The sequence below is a fragment of the Merops nubicus genome, unplaced genomic scaffold, assembly GCF_000691845.1.
Source record: "Merops nubicus isolate BGI_N331 unplaced genomic scaffold, ASM69184v1 scaffold24467, whole genome shotgun sequence".
Taxonomy (NCBI): Eukaryota; Metazoa; Chordata; class Aves; order Coraciiformes; family Meropidae; genus Merops; species Merops nubicus.
The window spans coordinates 37,226-53,990 of record NW_008618673.1 but is presented as its reverse complement, the minus strand read 5'-3'; the positions used below and the strand labels follow the sequence as shown (position 1 = coordinate 53,990).

General features: G+C 40.5%; 1 protein-coding gene across 1 annotated transcript in view; it reads left to right on the top strand.

Annotated features, from left to right (window-relative positions):
* The first annotated feature begins 5,894 nt into the window (after positions 1 to 5,894).
* The window catches only part of ASH1L (ash1 (absent, small, or homeotic)-like (Drosophila)), a 40,658-nt gene continuing 29,787 nt past the window's right edge, over positions 5,895 to 16,765 (top strand). The window contains exons 1-4 of the mRNA XM_008943535.1: positions 5,895 to 6,372; positions 10,801 to 11,404; positions 11,516 to 11,632; positions 11,696 to 15,550. Of these exons, the coding sequence (XP_008941783.1) occupies positions 5,956 to 6,372; positions 10,801 to 11,404; positions 11,516 to 11,632; positions 11,696 to 15,550 (4,993 nt within the window). The 5' untranslated portion in view covers positions 5,895 to 5,955. The remainder of the gene's footprint in view (positions 6,373 to 10,800; positions 11,405 to 11,515; positions 11,633 to 11,695; positions 15,551 to 16,765) is intronic.

Sequence of the window (16,765 nt, the reverse complement as noted above, 5' to 3'; positions counted from 1 at the left end):
CTGCCCTCGTCGGCTTGCAGGAAGTTTCCTGGTGATCGGGTCCGCGCACAAGGCGCCGCATCCTCGAAACTTTAATTTCTTCGGTTGGGAGGGGATAGTGGGAAGAGCATGGAGGGAGCCCTTGGGTGAAAGGCGCCGGTGCTGGGCTCTGAGCTGACAGCAATGGGGGTCTCTCTGGCAGATTTTTTTTTTTTTTTTCTTGAGATCTTGGCTAAGCCATTGGAAATGACTCCTGGAGTCTACTGATCAGTGGCTTGTTAACTTTTCTGCTTGCAGTCCTCCCCCCAAAAATTATACTTTTGAAATGTTACCTTCTTTGGATTTTTAATCCTGTTTTAGTTTTATTGATCAGCAGTTTGGGATTAGCTGTTTGATTATGTTTATGCATCTCTTGGATCAGAAGCTAACGTGTTGCTGTCCTTTTCTGCTGTTAGATAGCCTCCTGACTTTCTTTTTCACCCTTGGTTTGTGGTTCCCTCACCCTGTTAATTACCTAACGGAGAACTGCAGACTCCTTGGCGTGTGGGTTTCCATCAGATGGCCTCAGGACATACATTCACTGTCCTGGTAGTTGTGTGTTGTTGGAGACCTTAAGTGAAACTTGAGGCAGTGGGTTCTTACACTGGCTTTTGTTTTGTTAGGAGAGATTTGGAGAGCAGGGACTGGGATAGAAGAGTGGTAAATATCTGTGACTGTACATCCATACACTTAAATATACTTAGTTTTCCTTTTCAGGAACAGCATACCTTTTTTGCATCTTCTCTCCTTTCTTTTGTCTTCCTTGCATTAATGTAGACTGCACCTGCAAAAGCAGTGTTTTCCAAGAATGTGGTGATTTGGGGGTGAGTCCTGAAGTGTTTATGTTTCACGTGGTCATCCTTGAGGACCCTGAGACCATCCCTGATGCTTCTGCCTCTGCATGAATGGGGAAGTTCTAGCAGCTGGTTGAACATATGGGTAGAGATGGGCTCTAAAATCATCATCTGTCTGCCTACTTGAGTTCCTAAGAAGCATTCTTACTTGAAAATCAAAGCTTCGGTAGCTTTTCCTAAACTGTATAACAGTGTAAGACAGTGTTTGTTTTTTTAATTTATTTTTTTTGAAGGCTTCTCAGTACATCTTGGTTTTCAAGACAAAGTTATAACAACTTCTTGGACTTTGGTTACATTTAATTGCTACAGGCAGTCAACAGTAATCTAAAAAGCACTTAATGTTTGAGTGATAATAAACAGTAAAATAATTTGAGTCATAATTTATGAAAAGCAGCAGCTTGTTTTCAGAAATTTAAACTCTCCTTGAGGAGACAAAAAGCGGCTTAAACACTTGGTACAAGAGACAGGCTTATTGATATAAATTATAATGCTGTGGAAAAATGGAAATAGCAAGTGTTGCTACTGAATTATGGTTATTTTTAAAAAGGTATTGTTGTCAGATAGATTGCTGACTTTTTTTGAAAAATAATTTAGTGCTGCCCTTGGCAAGAGGTCGATTCTGCCATGGTGGGCCTATTTCTTCCCCTCCAGTGAGGTAGTGTGTTTCCTCTCACACCTTTAAAAAAAAAAAAAAATTCTAATAGACAGACCTAATGTGATTATTTTTTGAAAGAAAATTCTGTATTCGATCCTGACTTTTCTGTATCACAGCATTACCTGTTGTGCAGCATGGCTTACATGGGGGGGGTGTAGGCATCCTAGCACTATTTGGCATAACCAAAGGCATTATCTGTGCATTATGTCAGACGTTAAAGGTGAGATACTGGTTTATTTTGTCCCTTACATTATCTTTTACTAGGTGGGTATAAATAACAGAGTTTTTCATTCAGGAAAATCCATTGAAAGGCATTAGACCTAGAGACATACCTCTCAGGAAGTTCCTGAGTCACCAGTTTAGAGGCAGAGAGAATGTTTTAGCAGGATTACCATAGCATACCTTGGGATTTTTTTATGCTTTTCCCTGGGCAATCAGCATTAGCTAATGTTGGGACTGACAGCCTAAGGCTAAATGAACCTTTGCTCTGATCAAATACAGGGTTTGTAATGCAGCCTTTAGCAATTTCATGTTAATTTGCTTATGAATAATGAAACAACAAAATTATCAGGCAAGTCAAAATTTAATCTTGTGTTTCCAGATTTTTCAGTTAAGGTACAGTGTCAGAAGAAGTAAGGTTAAGATTCCAGAAGAAATATCTCCTTATAAAGTTTTCCTTCCACTGGACCATAATTGCAAAGTTTCATCATGACTGCCCTCTGCACTTCTTACAAAATAAGTGTCCTGCTACCATTTGCTCTTCCACCATGTGACCCGTACTGGCTTTGATACCAACACTTGTGTAGGATATTCTTCTTGACAAGCCAGGTCCTCTGTTATTTTATGGCTGGTAATATTGTATTTGTCACCTCATACAACACAAACAGCAATTTTATTCCTGACAACTGTCGCCACCTCAAAACATGTAAAAACACTCACACAGATAACCCAAGGTCCTTGAATTTCTATTTCATTGACCTCCAGTGCTTCATGTTGCTGCTTAGGATGTACGATGTGGAGAATTATAGTAGGGGTTTTATGACCCATTTTATCTGCTTTTTGAGAAAGAACTTCTGAGTGCAGTAGCTGTCTTCTGTAGCAGAGGGAAGGCGAGGGATGTGAAAAGGGATAGTGAGAGGCCATTTAGATACTAGTAATATGCTGGGATTTCAGACACTCAATTGAGTTTTCTTTAATGTTCCCTGGAGCTTGAATCAATGGGGAAAAAAAACCCAAAAGATAAAATACCTTTCAAATATAAAATCAGAATGTTTTTGTCAACAAAAGCAGCAGCAGAAATGAAGATGATGTGGTAAATTGGACAGAGGGGAAAAAAAAGTCATTTAATATTGCTAAGAGCACGGGGAAATATACCTAGGAGCTGGCAGTAGAAGTCAACCTTTGGGTTTTTTTTTTAATGGAAAAGCAGGGGATCAAAAGAACAGAAATCTTGCCAACCAGTGGGCAAGAAAGGCTTTGGATATGTATGCAGGGGAAATTCGAGAATGCATAATAGATATTAAACCTGTATATGGCATTAAAAAAAACGATAAATGAGCACCTTAGTTCTAGGTAATGCATGTTAAAATGGATGTTAAAATACTTCCCAGTTAGTCTTTTTGGGGAGGAAAGATTAGAGGAGGGATTATCTACGGAATCTACTGGAAGAGTGACTGAAGTTTGATGTGTTTTGTTTCACAGGGAGATGGTTAACACATAGTTTGCTCGTAATTTGTAAGGCCATATAGAGAATTGATACTAGATGGCTCTTAATACAGCAAAATTTATGTTAGCCTGAGATCCCATGAATGAAAGTTGCTGCAAAATGTGGATTGGGTCTTGAAACAGAATCCCTAGGGAAATGGCAGTTTCTCTCCTTTAAAAAAAAAAAAAATGTTGGTGTTACTTGGAAAGACCTGCTGTGGGTCTGCAAGATGTGAGCAGTGGGATAGGAATCGATGAGCAGAGCTCTTGGCTGGGCGTAGAATGCCATGCTGCTTGATTATAGCAGTGCTTTCTAGTCTCAGAAGTTGTGAAGCAGTGTGGTTAAATGACAGTGTGCAAGCTTAAAAAATACTGAATTGTGGACACGGGCCATCAGGCTCCACTGCTTTAATGTCATGTGAATCTTACTGGATGCACCAGATGGATGTGGTGCTCTTCTTGTAAAGGTCTGTGTAGTGGAGAAATGCAGAGATCTCTTTCAGGGATTGGTATCATCAAGGCAGGTTCTTTGCAAGTGCACAGTCTGTTTTTCTGACCTGGAGAAGCCTACAGTGTAATTTAAACCAAGACTTGCAAATTAACAGAGCAAACATGGAAAATAAAGATACAATGGTACGGTCTACCAGGGAAATATGGTAGTTGTAGGACTTGAAAGTACGAAGTCATTGGAGTTTTCAGGGTAAACTTATGCAAGTTTTTCTGTCTGCCTCTGAACTATGGCTGTCATCATTTGACTGCTCGTTTGCATTGACATCCACAAGGAGATTTTTAAGGCACAACTTGCAAGAATAATGGTAAAGGTCCTGTAGACTGGTGTAAACAGGGCATACAAAGTGTGAAGAGCAGCACAGAGACAGCAATGATGTTAGTTAGATAAAAGGGGGGGGGAAAAGAGCATGTGTAATGGATGACTGGTGAAACAGAAAGCACTAAGGAACAGGAACAAGTGAGGAACCAAGGTACAGTTACACATACCTTGAAAACAATAACAAGAAGCTTGAACTTGACGAGGTAGGAAAGAGGAAGCATTCTTGGGTTGCAAAGAGATGAGATCTAATCAGTTCATGATTATGAAAACAATCAAATTGGCAGACACGTTTTCTGTGAATTAGAGTGGAGTAATTGGAGAGTCAGAGAGAAGATTACAGTGATTGAGGCAAAATGATGATTAGGTCCAGGATTAGCATTTTTGTTGTCTGCGTAGAGAGGACTTAATGGATAAATAAAATGACCTGCTATATGTTTATGGAAGCCATCAATTTTGTGACTTTGTTTCTAGGGTAGTTACTGATTCTGTGTTACAGAATCATATTTTAACGCAGTTCTCTCTTAATTTTCAATGTGTGCTTTGTGTTGGTCTTGCAGTTTCTAAGGTCAGTGTATGAGTGTAATTAAATAAAGCATTGCTATTCAGTAAATATGGAGCCAGATACAGCAGTATAGAAGGTGCTGTTTCAATTTAATTTGGTTTCAGATTTTAAGTTTATTAATTAATTTTATTTGTAAGAAAATGACTGAAGCATTGTAGCTGTTCTGGACTGTACTCATGAGAAAAGGAAACATTTGTGTGAGCATAGATTTGAAAGTTGCATGGTGATCTGTAGGATTCTCTCATTTTCTTGAACTCTAATAATAAAAATTGATGCATTAGCTTATTTTACTGGTGGACAGTTTTCCTTTGGGCATCAGCATGTATGAAGTAGCCCGGTTTTGGTGACGTAGTGTACCTTAATGGACTAAATGTTGGGCCTTGAACAAGGAACTATCACTGGCTAACTTTCTAGCCCCCTGGGTCACACTGCTCTACTCATTTTGTTCTGGATTTAAACTGGAGATTCTTCTACCTAATTACCTCTGGTCTTTTGAGTAATAGTAGCAGTTTTGATTTTTCAGGATGGTCTTAGTTGCAAAGTCATAGTTCCAGATAGAAATCCCTTTCAATAATGTGCAAAGATCATGTGAAAGTAAGTTGGTTTTCTCTGAGAATGCAGCCAGTGAGGCTTAGCTTTGATTAGTATTTTGTGTTCTCAGCAGCATTTCTTGTGTCCCCACTAATCCTGGCGTGTCTTCAAACCTGTGTCCGCTCCAGTTGCCCCAGTCCTCTCCCAGTATCGCCTTTCACATTCCTTGTTCTTCCCCCTTTACAGTGCTTGTGTTTACTGAGCCACCTCCAAATCCCACCTCCTCACTGCTGTTTTTCTAATTACTCTCTGGACAGGAGGCATATGGCTTTGGGACCCGCCATGTGCTGATGGGCCCGAGTGTCTATATGCTGACCTGCCGGGAGGCCAAATGTCATAGACAACTGCTGAGCTCATTGAAACCATTGAAACTCACTTTGAAATTCATTGAAACTGTTCATTTGAAGTGTCCTGTGGATTAATTGGAAATTACGTTACAATATTAAATTACTTTAGTTTTTCACCTATTATTTAAAAGTGGTTTCACTGATAAGTTGTATTTTTGTAGTATGTTACAGGAAGGGCTGGTGAAGCTGCATAATTGTGCTTGTCTGAAACAGGTTGTTTGCTTTCTAATTGTTTTTAATAGTCATTTCTGCTAGAAAACCGAAGTTAAATTCTGTCTTTCTTTTCCATCTACAGACTAAAAGATGCTGGCTGCCAGTAGTAGAACAGATCTTCTGTGGAACATATCTCTGTAAATCTTCCCTAAAATTACCCGAAGGCATATATTCCGCCTGTGATGGACCCTCAGAATACTGCTATGTTAGGCTTGGGTTCTGATTCTGAAGGGTTTTCTGGGAAAAGCCCCTCTGTAGTAAACATTGGCACATTGGTGGGAAAAGAAGTAGAGTTAGAAAGTTGCACCAAGGAAGAAGACGACAGTAAGAGGAATCGGGAGGGGAACAGTCCTGAGAATGGGAAGAACGAGGCTCTAACTGATGCACAGCAACATTTTTCAGTGAAAGAAACAAACTTTTCAGAGGGAAACTTGAAACTGAAGATTGGTCTTCAAGCAAAGCGAACGAAAAAGCCTCCCAAGAACCTTGAGAATTATGTGTGCCGGCCTGCTATAAAAACCAGCATCAAGCAACCAAGAAAGGTACCAAAGAGTGGGAAGATGACAGATGAGAAGAACGAGCACTGTCCTTTAAAACAAGTGAGTAGAGTGTTTATGTGGTGTTTTGCAAGTCATAAGAAATTTAAACTGTATTTAACAGTTTCTGGCATTTCTGCACAATCATGTTCTGCTAACTTTTCCCATGAAACCTTTGATATTGAAGAATATAACATTAGGAATGGTTTGATTTCATTTTCCATTGGCAAAAAATGCTTTTGCTCTTTCACAACTTGCCAGTGTTGTGTTTTTAATTGTAGTGAGAGGTAATTCCCGTGTTAACTTGAAGATCATAGGTAAATTTCTCAAAAGTAATAGTGTAATATTTAGTCCCTTATGTATAAGAAGGTGGGGGGTCTTGCCTCTCTTTACATGGGGCTGTGTATTTGCTGTGCTTGTCTCTAGTGTTTGGATTTATATTTTTTTCTTACCTGTCAGAGCCATTGTTTTTGCTGTGTGTCGTAACTGACACTCTGCGATGGATGTATCAAGCAGCGTGTGAAAAGTAAAACTATACTTTTCCAGATAGGTTAGAAGGCAGCATGGTGATAAACTGCATATAAATGCAGTGGCTTGAGAGATGTGCCAGGTATTTTCCAAATGTAAGGAGATAACCCTACCTTGAGCATGCCTTGGTTTTTATGATATGCATAATATAACAAGTAAAAGTAGTGATAACAGATAGGGAAAATAGGATAAATTCAGTTGCACAGATGCTAAGTTTTAGAAGTGTTTTGTTACAGCATGCTCTTTTTTCCTATACATCTAAAAGTTTTGCAAATAGAAAGCTGGAATGTACCCTCCACACTGTCTCCTTTTAGTCTGTGCCTACTGATTTAAAGCTGAAGTTTCTCCCTACACTGCTGTTTTTCATGCACCTATCTGTTTCCTTATGAGTACATATTTAGCTCTCCCAGTTTCTTTGTGCATCTTTTAGGAACTTTGGTGTGAAAAATTAAAATAGTAGGAGAATACCTTGCACTCCCGTCTACGACAGTTAGTCTTATTTCTCAGGCTCAGTGCTAAAAGGACTGCTTAAAGTGGCTGCAGTTGTTTCAGTTGAGGATTTATCTCCATTGTGAAAGATGCCCGGGGAGGTGAGATGGGTAACTTGTGTATTTACAACTTCTCCAGAAATATGTAGACAAAAAAGTTAGTAGTATTCTAAAGATAAAATAGTGGAACAGAAAAGCAAGACCTAGAAATGGCTAAAATTCCTGGATGTCAAGAGAAACAAAATTAGAAGTTACTGTAATGAAAAAATGATAATTAGTTTGCTTTTTGACACTGAATATGAAACTTGGATTTCTTTCTTTCAGAAGAGTGCTGTGACAGACAGATATGGCTCTATGGCTGGTGTGCCTTTGCTAAGCCTGAAATAATGAGCCTTAGACATAAGTAAATATATGTTGTGCTTCTGTTAGTTTTAGCACAAGAGGTGTACAGAAGGTTAGTCGATGCTTGCAAGGTAACTAGCCACTGCTGAAGCAAGGTTGCATTGCTAAAGTTTTAGAAAATTAGGAAGGCAAGAAGTGAAAGTAACAGCCTGCTGTAATTCTACAACTGTCATGGTAAAACAGTGCAGCAAGTTGGAACGTGCCCTTTTGCTCCATCTCCTTACTTTCTAAAACTGCTGAGTGTGGTATTCTGCAGCTCTTTCTGTCGCCCTTGGTTATGTCGGGAAGCTCTACAGGAAAGTTTGCTGATGAAATCGCAGCCACTAACTGAAAATTGTCATGCAAAAGAGTAACAAAACTAGAAAAGTGTTTTGGTTTCTTCTCTTTTTGAGTAGCTCAAGAATATTCTCTGTAATTTTTTGTCTTAGACTAATTATAAAGACATTTTTTTCCTGTTAGTGAGCTAAAACTTGCTTTTAGAAAAGACTAAAGAGTCTTGGTGCTAAAAAATAAACAGCAAACACACTTTCAGTCATTTGGGGAACTTGTATAGAATACACTGATGCCACAACTACACAAACAATTTCTGTGGTTCTTTAGAATGCTCATTTGAGTTATAGCCTGTGCATTGCCAGAAGTACAACAGCTAAAATAGGAATGGGTAAAACTCTCTGTATGTATATATATACACATACAAAAATTCTTACTGCGCTCTGGTAGTTCTCAAAAGAATTAACAAAGAAAACTTTCATGAACAGGCTGTTTTCTTCTATTTCAGCTTTTGGAAGTTGAGACTAGCTTTCATTTCCTAATTTGTTTCTAGTGTGAGAAGTGTGAATTTTACACTGGGCTTGATAGGAGTCTATATAAATAACATCCGTAAATAAAAACCTAGTAATATAAACCCTGAGATCATGCTGTAGTGTAACAATGAATGCTTTTTTTAGGAGTGATTTTTTTTTGCTGTTGGTGCCCATGGTGATTCTGGAATGATTGGTTATAGCCTGTTAGTAGTTTATCTCAGAACAACCTGGACTCTATTCCTCAAGTTAATGGTGCAAGTCTCTAGACTGTAGATCCACATAGGAGATTTAGAACTTTGATCTCAGTGCAAAATTAACAATAATATCAATTTTATGAAAACTTACATGGTTTATGTAATTGCTTTGTTTGATTCTTTTGTTGAGTAGAGCTTTAAGCCAGACAATTAAAGCTAAAGATTGCACAGGATTAAATGTTTTAGTTTTTAAAGCACATAATGGTTTTTAATGTAGTATAATCCAGACCTTCTTAACGGCTTTGCGCCTAGATGAAGCCTACCCTCTGAAAGGCAGGGTAACATAGAATAGGTCTAGAACTCTTGACTGAAAATGCCTGTAATCCAAGAGAAACTGTTTCAGACTTTAATGTGACATTGACAGTTTTCATTGCAACGTAGAGGCATCAACGAAGGAACTTGAAGTATGTGCTTGTTTGCAGACAGATTGTGTGAGTTTGATGGATGGAACACCTAGGAGATGTTAAGGGGGGCTTATTTTTTTTCTGGGAATGATTTGTTAGTAGTCTTCACAAAACTATCTGCGTTAAAATCTGAGTGTGCTTCTCTGATATAAAATTGTGTGGTCGTTCAAGCCAAACAGTGAAGCAGGACTCTCTGCTCCCTGGAACTACATGAGAAAGTTAAAACACTGAATGCACTGTGTGGAAGGCCCGCAAAATGAAAAGAGGAGACTAGACACATTTGTAGAGCTGAATGTGAACGTGGGCACAGCAGCCATTGAAGCTTTGAAGTGCTGTACACATCGCAAGCTCTCTGTAACACATTTTGGACTTCAGATCTCCCCTTCCCGGCTCAGGCAGTGATTGTTTGCACAGTGGAAGTTACTTCAGGGAAGCGTGGCAACTTTTTTGTCTCCAGTGCAGCAGGACAGATCATGGCTGCTCCCCGCCTTCCAGCTGTAGGTTTTGTGAGTATGAGGGTAGTGGAGTTGGGAGGGTTCCTGAAATTGACGCTCCAGCATAATTTACATAAGGTTGCAGCTGCCACAGAAAAGCTGGGCTGAGTGCCAAACTATTCTCCACAGATCGCAGTCTCTTTTACAGCACAGCTTTAAAACCAGTAACCGATATGACTGGTGAGTTTTGTTCCACTACTGCAGCAGGTTCAGAGACATCCGACCCCAGCCGATGCTCGTGGCTGTCCTCCCCCAAGGAGAGAACTTTGATCAGTGACCTATCACTGTTCTGCTTAAATCTTGTTTACCTTCTAGAAGTGTGGGCTGGTAGGGTGGTGATTGTAACAGCTGGTGAAATTTAGCTTCTGGTACATCAGGGATTTGAGCGTGGACCTAGTAAAGAAACAGGTAGTGATCGAGGCTAGTCTGAGATATAGGAGGTGATCCATTTTCACTATTTTGAGATAACTTTCTTAAAAATACTTATAGTTGGTGTACCACTTATGCTGTGGCTGGTGCTGGTAGAGCTATACTGATCCTGACTTCAGCTGAGAGACTTACTTGATTTTCTCAATATATGAGCAATGTATCCAAATCCTTTTCTTCCATTATTTCCTTCCATATAGAAAATGTCCTTGTTATTCCTGAAGCTCATGGCTGTGCACTGCTTATGTTTAAATTTTGTCATGGACAGGTTTACACAATGCCTGCCCTTGTAGTGCATTGTTCAGCAACTTCTCAGGCAGGAGCATGTGAGGTCTTCAAGTGCTATCACACTACAAATAGTTAGCCCAGTACATTTTTGTTAATGGGTGTTTTTTAATAATCCTCGGCAGTATTTTTTGAGAATGTTTATAACTGGGGAACAGATGAAATGGTTTAGAGTTGATGACTGGGGGCAAGTTTGGGTTTCCTGAACATCAGAAAAGCTTTAACATTGTCCACTGAAATACATTTGCTTTAAAATGAATAGGATCGTGAAGCATGTGTTTATATAGTTACCTTATTATCAGAAGCAGGTATTAATTGTCTCACCATAAAAAGATACTGTGTTACTCAGAGAGGGTCTTTGTGTTCTCTTCCTAAAGATTTTTTTTTTTTTTTTAATTAATTTCCAGGACCCCTCAAAGTCATACAAGAAAGCTGGAGAAGTCGCAACAGTTGAATTGCCTGTGGAAGAAGGTATACAAGTAGAAACAAATCCTTTAACTAAGAAAATTTCCCCATTACGCTCTGAAATGACAGATTATATAAAGTCATCTCCTCCGACTCTTATGAGTAGCCATAATTCTGACTTAAAGGATAGAACACAAATTAATGGAGCAACAACTGTAACAGAAAAATTGGCTCAACTTATTGCAACTTGTCCTCCTTCAAAGTCTTCCAAAACAAAGCAGAAGAAGCCTGGAAATGGAACTCCATCTGGTTTGGTTAAAGACTCTGGGAAGAAGCTACCAGCAACCATAACTGCAAGTGGGTTAGTTAACAAAGATTTGGTAAAGAAATTGCCAGGATCTGATATTGCTGTTGGATTGGTGAACAAGGACTCAGGGAAGAAGCCATTAGGGATTGGTAGTGCAGCCATATTGGTTAACAAAGACTCTGGGAAGAAGCCACAAGGGATTGGCCCATTAATTGGATTGGTCAGCAAGGACTCTGGAAAGAGGCCACCAGGGATCAGCACTCCAACTGGGTTAGTTAACAAGGACTCTGGAAAGAAGCAGCCAATGACCAGCTCTGCAGTTGGGTTAATCAGCAAAGATGTTGGGAGGAAACATCTAGGTCTCAGCACTCCCGCTGGACTGACTAATAAAGAGCCTGTCAAGAAGCCAGTAGGGATTGGCGCTCCGGCAGGACTGATTAACAAGGATGCTGGGAAGAAGTTGCTGGGAATAAATACTCCTACAGGATTGGTTAACAAGGATTCTGGGAGAAAGATGCCAGGGACTGGCAATACAACAGTTCTAACTAACAAAGACTCGGGAAGGAAGGCACCAGGGATTGGCAGCCCAGTGGGACCAGTTAACAAGGACTCTGGGAGGAAGATGCCAGGAATTAGCAGTCCAGCGGGATTGGCTGGCAAGGACTCTGGAAAGAAGCCAACAGGAATTGGCAGTCCAGTTGGTTTGGTTAACAAGGACTCTGGAACTCTGCAAACAGACTCTCTTATGCCTGCATCAGAAGCCTTTAAGCTTCCTTGCAATTCAAACCTCAGTAGCCTTGAAAGCCATGAGACCACAGATTTACTGAAGGAAAATAATACTAGCAAAACATTTGAGAAGCATATTATGAGACAGAATAAAGAAAGCACCTTGGAAAAATTTTCAATTAGGAAGGAAATTGCTGATGTAGGCAAAGAGATGTTTAGTGAAGGAATCCGCATTCCACAGGATGCTTACTCAACCAGTGAAAAAGGGATTTATGAAACATCTAAGCATGAAAAACAGCCTCCGGTATATTGCACTTCACCAGACTTCAGAACAGGAGGTGCTTCAGATGTATCAACAGCCAAGTCCCCATTTAGTGCAGTAGGGGAGGGAAATCTCCCATCGCCTTCACCCACAGTGTCTGTTACCACCTTAAACAGGAGCCTCTCGACAACATCTTCACAGTTAGTACCTAACTCATTGCATTTAAGCTCCACAGCAGATCTCTTAGAAGGTATTTCAGACCAGACTGGCAAAACTCAGTTTACTTCTGACAGTACACTTATGAATATAAACAGAACATTGAACCATACTCTGAGCACCGATTTTAAAGGTACTGATAAAGACTTAAATGATTCAAAAGCTACTTACATAGAAACTTCCAGAACTAGTCCTTCTATGGGGAAAAAGCCCATTATGACAGCTGAAACAAGCATTCATGCTTCTGTCACCCCTTCAGTAGTTAGTTTTACAAGCTTATTTAGTAGCAAGCAGTTCCTAAAGATTGGTACAATAGCTGCATCAGATAAATCCTGCCAAGGAGCAAAAACTTTGAGCGCTACTCAGCAATCAAAACCTTTAAAGAAAAGAAAAGGAAGGAAACCACGGTGGACTAAAGTGGTGTCAAGAAACACATGTCGATCTCCAAAGGGTCTAGAACTAGAAAGGTCAGAGCTTTTTAAAAACATTTCATACAGTGCACTATCAAGCAGTAATTTGGAACAGGCCAAATTCTTGAAAAACATGGGATCGCCTTCATTCCTGGAGCACGAATTTGTCAAACATCAGTTGCCAAAACTGAATGAAGCTAATGGGCAGTCTCTTGCGCTGTTAGCTGAGACTGAGAAGCAAACTCAGAAGTTCTACAGTACTCACAAACAACCCTCTACTTTGTGTATGTCAGATGATTTCATACCTGACATGTATAAACCCAAGAGAGGAAGGCCTAAATCCAAGGAGATGCCAGAGCTGGAAGGTCCCCCCAAAAGAACTTTAAAGATTCCAGCATCAAAAGTCTTTTCAGTGCAGTCAAAAGAAGAGCAAGAACCTCCAGTTTTGCAGCCTGAAGTGGAAATTCCCTCCCTAAAACAGAGCTTATCAGGGCAACCTTTTCCTAAAAAGAGAGGGAGACCTAAAAGGCAAATCAGGTCATCAATTAAAATGAAACCACCTATTCTTTCTGTGGCACCTTTTGTTGGAACAGATAACTCGAGCAAGATAGACTCCGACAGCGATCAACATCAAAGTGGAGATTTTTTTGAGAGAAAAGACCAGCTCCGAGGGCCAGAAGAGGGCCAAAAAACAAATATTTGTAGTATGACTGATTTGGAAGTAGACGCAGACAGAAAAGTTGCCAAGAGAAATAATGGACAGTTAATGAAAACAATTATTCGAAAAATAAATAAAATGAAAACTCTGAAGCGAAAGAAACTTTTGAATCAGATTCTGTCTACTACAGTAGAACCAAATAACAAAGGGAAAGTGCAATCTAAACTCCACAATACAGTGTCAACTCTTGCTGCCACATTTGGTTCAAAATTAGGCCAGCAAATAAATGTCAGCAAGAAAGGAACCATTTATATAGGAAAAAGGAGAGGAAGGAAACCTAAAGCTGTTCTGAATGGTATTTTAACTAGCAGTTCTGCAAGTTTGACAGTGCTTGAGAATTCTGCTCAGCAAGTTCCTGGTACGTCGCTCGGACAAGTACTTCCCCACTTGCTGCCTTCGACAGCTAATAATCCAGAGATTCTTCCAGCTCCAGTTTGCTCTCCGTCTTCTGCAGTGAGTGGGGGGCAGAGCCCTGTCAGCAGCGACGCAGGATTTATTGAGCCCAGCTCAGTGCCGTATTTACACATACACTCCAGACAAGGAAGTGTTGTTCAGACACTTGCAATGAAAAAAGCTGCTAAGGGAAGGAGGAGATTATCTCCACCTACATTGTTGCCAAACTCTCCTTCTCACTTGAGTGAGCTGACATCGCTGAAAGAAGCCACTCCTTCCCCAGTGAGTGAGTCTCACAGCGATGAGACAATTCCCAGTGACAGTGGAATAGGAACAGATAATAACAGCACTTCAGATCGAGCAGAGAAGTTTTGTGGGCAAAAGAAGAAAAGGCATTCGTTTGATCATGTTTCCCTTATTCCACCTGAAACTTCCACCGTTCTAAGTAATCTAAAAGAAAAGCATAAACACAAATGTAAGCGCCGCAGTCACGATTACCTTACTTATGACAAAATGAAGAGGCAGAAGCGAAAAAGGAAGAAGAAGTATCCTCAGCTTCGAGGTAGGCAGGACCCAGATTTCCTTGCTGAGTTAGAAGAATTAATAAGTCGGTTAAGTGAAATTAGAATAACCCACAGAAGTCACCATTTTATACCCCGAGATTTACTACCTACTATTTTTAGGATAAATTTCAATAGTTTCTATACCCATCCTACTTTTCCTTTAGATCCTTTGCACTACATTAGAAAACCTGATTTAAAGAAAAAGAGAGGCAGGCCTCCAAAAATGCGGGAGGCCATGGCAGAAATGCCTTTCATGCATAGTCTCAGCTTTCCCCTCTCCAGTACCGGGTTCTACCCCTCGTACGGCATGCCTTACTCTCCTTCTCCCCTTGCAGCTGCTCCCATAGGCTTAGGTTATTACGGAAGGTACCCTCCCACTCTCTATCCTCCTCCACCTTCTCCTTCTTTTACTACCCCCCTGCCACCACCTTCTTACATGCATACAGGCCATTTGCTTCTCAATCCCACCAAATATCACAAGAAGAAGCATAAACTTTTACGCCAGGAGGCTTTCCTCACGACAAGCAGGACTCCGCTCTTGTCAATGAGCACGTATCCCAGTGTTCCACCTGAAATGGCTTATGGCTGGATGCTCGAACATAAGCATAGACATCGCCATAAACACCGAGAACATCGTTCTTCTGAACAACCACAGGTTTCCATGGACACTATAGCAGCTAATAGCTCTTCTAGAACAGTTCTGGAGTCATTGAAGCGCTACAGATTTGGGAAGGAGGCTGTTGGTGAGAGGTACAAACATAAAGAGAAACACAGATGTCACATGTCTTGTCCACACCTGTCACCTTCAAAGGGTTTGCTGAGCAGAGATGATCAGTGGGTCAGGAGGGAGCCTTCGGAGACTAATTCATTAGCATTGGGATTGCAGACGCCGCTACAGATAGACTGTTCAGAAAATCCCCCTGGTCTGTCCCTGGGGGGATTTGCTCCCAGCTCTGAGCCAGCCAGCAGCGACGAACACACAAATCTTTTCACAAGTGCAATAGGCAGTTGCAGAGTCACAAACTCTACCAGCACCAGTGGACGTAAAAAATTAACTGACAGCCCCGGGCTCTTCAGCGCACAAGACCCCTCACTAAACCGACCTCTCCGAAAGGAGCCGTTGCCTTCTGTTGAGAAGGTGCTACAGCCTTTGCCAGGTAAGGGAGCTCCGGTTGTGCGCGCTGTCCTGTGAGCCTTGCGACCTCATGCTGTAGCAAATGTGCTAGGAAAGGAGGGCGAGTGTAGCTTTGGCTTTGCAGGAATTGTTCCGTGTTGAATTTCAGGACTACTCTTGCTTTCACTCAGGTGTTTCTGTTCCATCAGAGCACTGCTTTGTGCAGCTCCAGAGCTGCTTATGGGGTTGTGTAAGTAACTCTTCCCACTGGATTCTCCTCACTTTGTTACATCAGTATATAAATTGTGCTAAGGAAGCTTTCTCATGAAAAAGCTTTCTGGAGAAATGAGCTAAAATTTCTCCTTATTTTTGATATTTTAAAAGCCATGTTTCTGCTTGTTTTGAAGTTTAGTTGATTTGTTTCAGACTGGTAATACTATAATTGGTCCTACTGTTGTGAATAACATTTCTGTTTAAGAAAATGTTTCCTTTTTCTTTTGTAACTCCATTTTAGTGGTTTTGATAATCTCTACTGCAGTATAGCTTTGGATCCCTGACTTGAGGCCTCTAGCACTGCCTCAGAACAGTTGCTAAATGATGCTGGGAATGCCTGAGACCAGACCTTGTCATGACTGCTTTATTCATAGCTGGGAAATTAATCTTATGTAGCCTCAAGCAAAACTAGAACAGAACTGGTGGAAACTGTAGACACAGCAAATTGCAGTGACGCTGTTAGAGGGCTCATCTTTAGGGAGGAGACTTCCAGTCTGAAATCATAGGCTTTGTCATCTGCATAATATTAAGAAAAACAAATCTAATATGAAATTTAGGACTTGAAGAAACTATGTTACACATCATTGGCTTAAGGGTCACTTGATGCTGTACTTTATTCCTACAAACATCTGTAATAATAATTTTCCTTTCTACCTTAATTGCTATGAGCACGTTAGTGAGACCACATAGCAAAGATAACCTGCAAAAGACAAAAGTGTGGCTTGTGCTCATTTGCTTATTTCTGATGTGTACAGGAATTCTGATGGCTTCTCCTCCCTCCTTCCAGTAGCTGCCCATGCACTCCCTTGAAATTTAAATAATTTGTCTTAAAAATGTGAGTCGTGACTAGTATTCACAGACCAAGAGCCAAGCAAACAAGCAGCTACCGGTAGTGAATAAAATACATCCTCACACTCCTTACTTTCATCTTCCTCCTTTTCTTGTGATACTCCTGTTCTGATGGCTCCTGCCACCTCCCTACTCT